Source organism: Montipora foliosa, chromosome 12 (genome assembly GCF_036669935.1).
Source record: "Montipora foliosa isolate CH-2021 chromosome 12, ASM3666993v2, whole genome shotgun sequence".
Classification (NCBI taxonomy): domain Eukaryota; kingdom Metazoa; phylum Cnidaria; class Anthozoa; order Scleractinia; family Acroporidae; genus Montipora; species Montipora foliosa.
In genome coordinates, this window is record NC_090880.1 from 14,932,325 (window position 1) to 14,935,242 (window position 2,918).

The 2,918-nt window shown below is 38.8% G+C and overlaps 1 protein-coding gene across 1 annotated transcript; it reads left to right on the forward strand.

The window, feature by feature from the left end:
- Positions 1 to 1,109: 1,109 nt before the first annotated feature.
- On the forward strand, positions 1,110 to 2,297 carry LOC137980862 (uncharacterized). Its single transcript, XM_068828266.1, has 2 exons — positions 1,110 to 1,404; positions 1,882 to 2,297. Exons 1-2 carry the CDS (start codon positions 1,110 to 1,112, stop codon positions 2,295 to 2,297), a joined length of 711 nt encoding a protein of 236 aa, XP_068684367.1.
- The last annotated feature ends 621 nt before the right edge of the window (positions 2,298 to 2,918 follow it).

A 2,918-nucleotide genomic window follows, 5' to 3' on the forward strand; every position in this document is an offset into this window, starting at 1 on the left:
TGATAGTAATTGTAGTGGTCATACAGAGATCAATGCTGCGGTTGTGAATGAAGAAGCAGAAGATCAAACTCGCGCATATCTGTTGTCCAACTCTAGCGGTTCAAATGGTGAAGAACTCGATTCGTGCGACGATTCGAGTGCAAACGATAGGAGTTCAGATGAAAGTGACAAGGATTCTTTCCTTTCGGACGATGGAAGTGATGCTGCAAATGTATTTACAAAGAGCATTTACGAAGGATCTAATTTGTTTGTAGGTGCAAGTTGTATTCTTATTACACAGTTTGGTTGCAAGTACAAGCTTCCCTGTAAAGGTCAGGATGATCTAGTCACTTAAGTTACATTGTCCTGAGGGGGTTGAAATTGCTTTACCCCAAACTTACAAGGAATTGTTAAAAGAGACTATGCCATCACTAGCCAACATTGCGAAAGTACGGGTTTGTTCGATTTGCACGAAAAAAATAGAAGGAGATGCCACAGAGTGTGAAGATGGACATCCCGTGGGAAGACCAACTAAAGAGGATTCATACTTCATCGAATTACCCCTGGAACCACAGCTGGAAATGATTATTGAAGGTAACCTTTTAATCATTAGGGACCTTAAGCATCGACGACGTTGGATGTCACGGACGTTCGATTGCTCACATAAGGGGGAACCTGGGCTGGAGTTTGTGACATGATTGCGTTAAGCAAAACAATTACGCTAATTTACGGACGTTGTCGGTCGACCGTGAAAATGTAATTTACTTGTTCTTGACGATGTCCAGTTTGAAGGAAGCTCGAGAAATGCTTTCTCTAGCATGGAGTCATAATTTTATTTCCGAAGAAGAATTTTTGTTGTCTCCAAAAATCCATTGTTTCCTCACGCCGACTACGATCGTTTTGATCTCGATTCTATGGACGAAGCACAGTGCTTTCATGAGTTTCGAGTAAGAAAAATGGACATTGTTAGACTTGCTGATGCCCTTGGATTGCCTGAGAGTCTATGCTGCCACCAACGAACTAAGGCCGACCGCATAGAGGGACTCTGCATGGTGCTAAAAAGATTTTCATACCCATGTCGTTTGGGTGACATGATCCACAGATTTCGACGGGTAGTGCCAGAGATAAGTATGATCACGACACGTTTTGAGAAGTGGATTTGCGACCATCATCATGCCAAGATCACTGAGTGGAATGACCAACTCCTCAGCAGAGACAAACTGCAAGTGTACGCTGATGTCGTAGCTGACAAAGGGGCAGCGCTGTCCAACTGCTTTGGATTTGTCGACGGCACAGTGCGGCCTATTTGTCGGCCAGGCAAAAACCAAAAAATAGTGTACAATGGCCATAAGCGTGTACATGCTTTAAAATTCCAATCAGTGACATTGCCAAATGGACTCGTCGCTCACCTATACGGACCCGTAGGTATGTGACAAATTGTCATCATTTTTAACGTGATGTTACAAGACTGCATGCCAAAATGTCAATAGCGCTTGCGATATTGCTAGCTATTGCATACAGTGAATACTAGAAGTCTTACCCACGCTTGAATTATACTAGAGTGATTGTACTTTTACTAGCAGCCAGTATACTACTGTAAGAAAGAATTAAGTATCTATCGAACTTAGGTACATGTACAAAGGTACATGCACCAATTCGATTACAAAATGTTTGTGCAGTGTCTAATTCGATTGCTTTTAAATTGCAAATATATCTTATATATATTTCACTTGTTGCATGTTTATTATTATTTATTTCGTTTTCCCACTTTTGTTGTTAGTTATTTTTGTAGTTGTTGAATTAGCCCTTCAACAAGGCTCCCAATAAAATGTATATGTTAAATCTTTAATTGATTGATGGAGTAGATTGATTGACCCATTTTGTTGTTTTAAACTCACACAGAAGGCAAAAAACATGATGCAGCAATGCTTAAGGACTCTGGGTTACTAGACGATTTAGAACGAAATGCATTCAGTCCTGTCACTGGTGAGGCCATGTGCATTTATGGTGACCCAGCATATCCACTCCGGCTCCACCTACAGCAACCATTCAGAGAAGCTCCACTCACTGCTCCCATGGAACAATTCAATAAGTCCATGAGCTCTGTGCGAACATCTGTGGAGTGGAGTTTTGGTGACATTGTGGCGTCATTTAAATTCCTTGATTTCAAGAAAAATCTTAAAATCGGGTTAAGTGCTGTTGGCAAACACTATGTGGTTAGTGCATTATTACGAAATGTATTGAAATGCATGTATGGAAACACCACTGCTTCATTCTTTGATATTGAGCCACCATCTCTTGAGGAATATTTTGCCTGAAATTATAACCTGATTCTTTGGTGACACACATGTAACAACAATGGTCTGTGACACCCCCTCGAGTCTGATTTTCTCCCCAAAATGGGTACGAAGCCTTTTTCCTCGTTTTGTTCAGGAAGGGGCTTGACACCCTTTTGAAGAGTAAAAACAGAATCAAGGAGGTGTGTACACATCATTGTTCTTAGGTGTATGGGGGTTGACACTTACTCCAAGGAATGGGTGAATTAACTGTGGGGACTGTGATTGTCTAATCACTTAATCTCCTGCACCATAATAAAACTAAGGGCTCACGTTATAAAAGCTCATTACACTGTATGGCAAAGTTCAGGAGTTCTTAATCCAAATTTTGTTTCAAAGAAATGTGCCTAGTTATATATTATATTATGTTATACAAGTCATGTAAATTTTAAAGCTCTATACATGGCATTAGTTAATAATTTTGTAAAAAATTTGGCTAAAGAAAAAGATATAAAATTGACCAGTTGAAATACTTGATTTGAATAAAAATAAAATAAAAAAGTCAAACTTAAGATTTTTTTTTTATAAGCTTAAATATATAGTAATATATAATATTTAAAATGGAAATAATAAAAAAAATTCACCTTAATACTAAATATTTTA

Bases quoted from the DNA above. Each gene is read 5' to 3' on its own strand.
- LOC137980862 (XM_068828266.1), top strand. From the start codon at position 1,110: ATGATCACGACACGTTTTGAGAAGTGGATTTGCGACCATCATCATGCC. The intron at 1,405-1,881 runs GTATGTGACAAA...AAACTCACACAG, and splicing joins TCACCTATACGGACCCGTAG to AAGGCAAAAAACATGATGCA.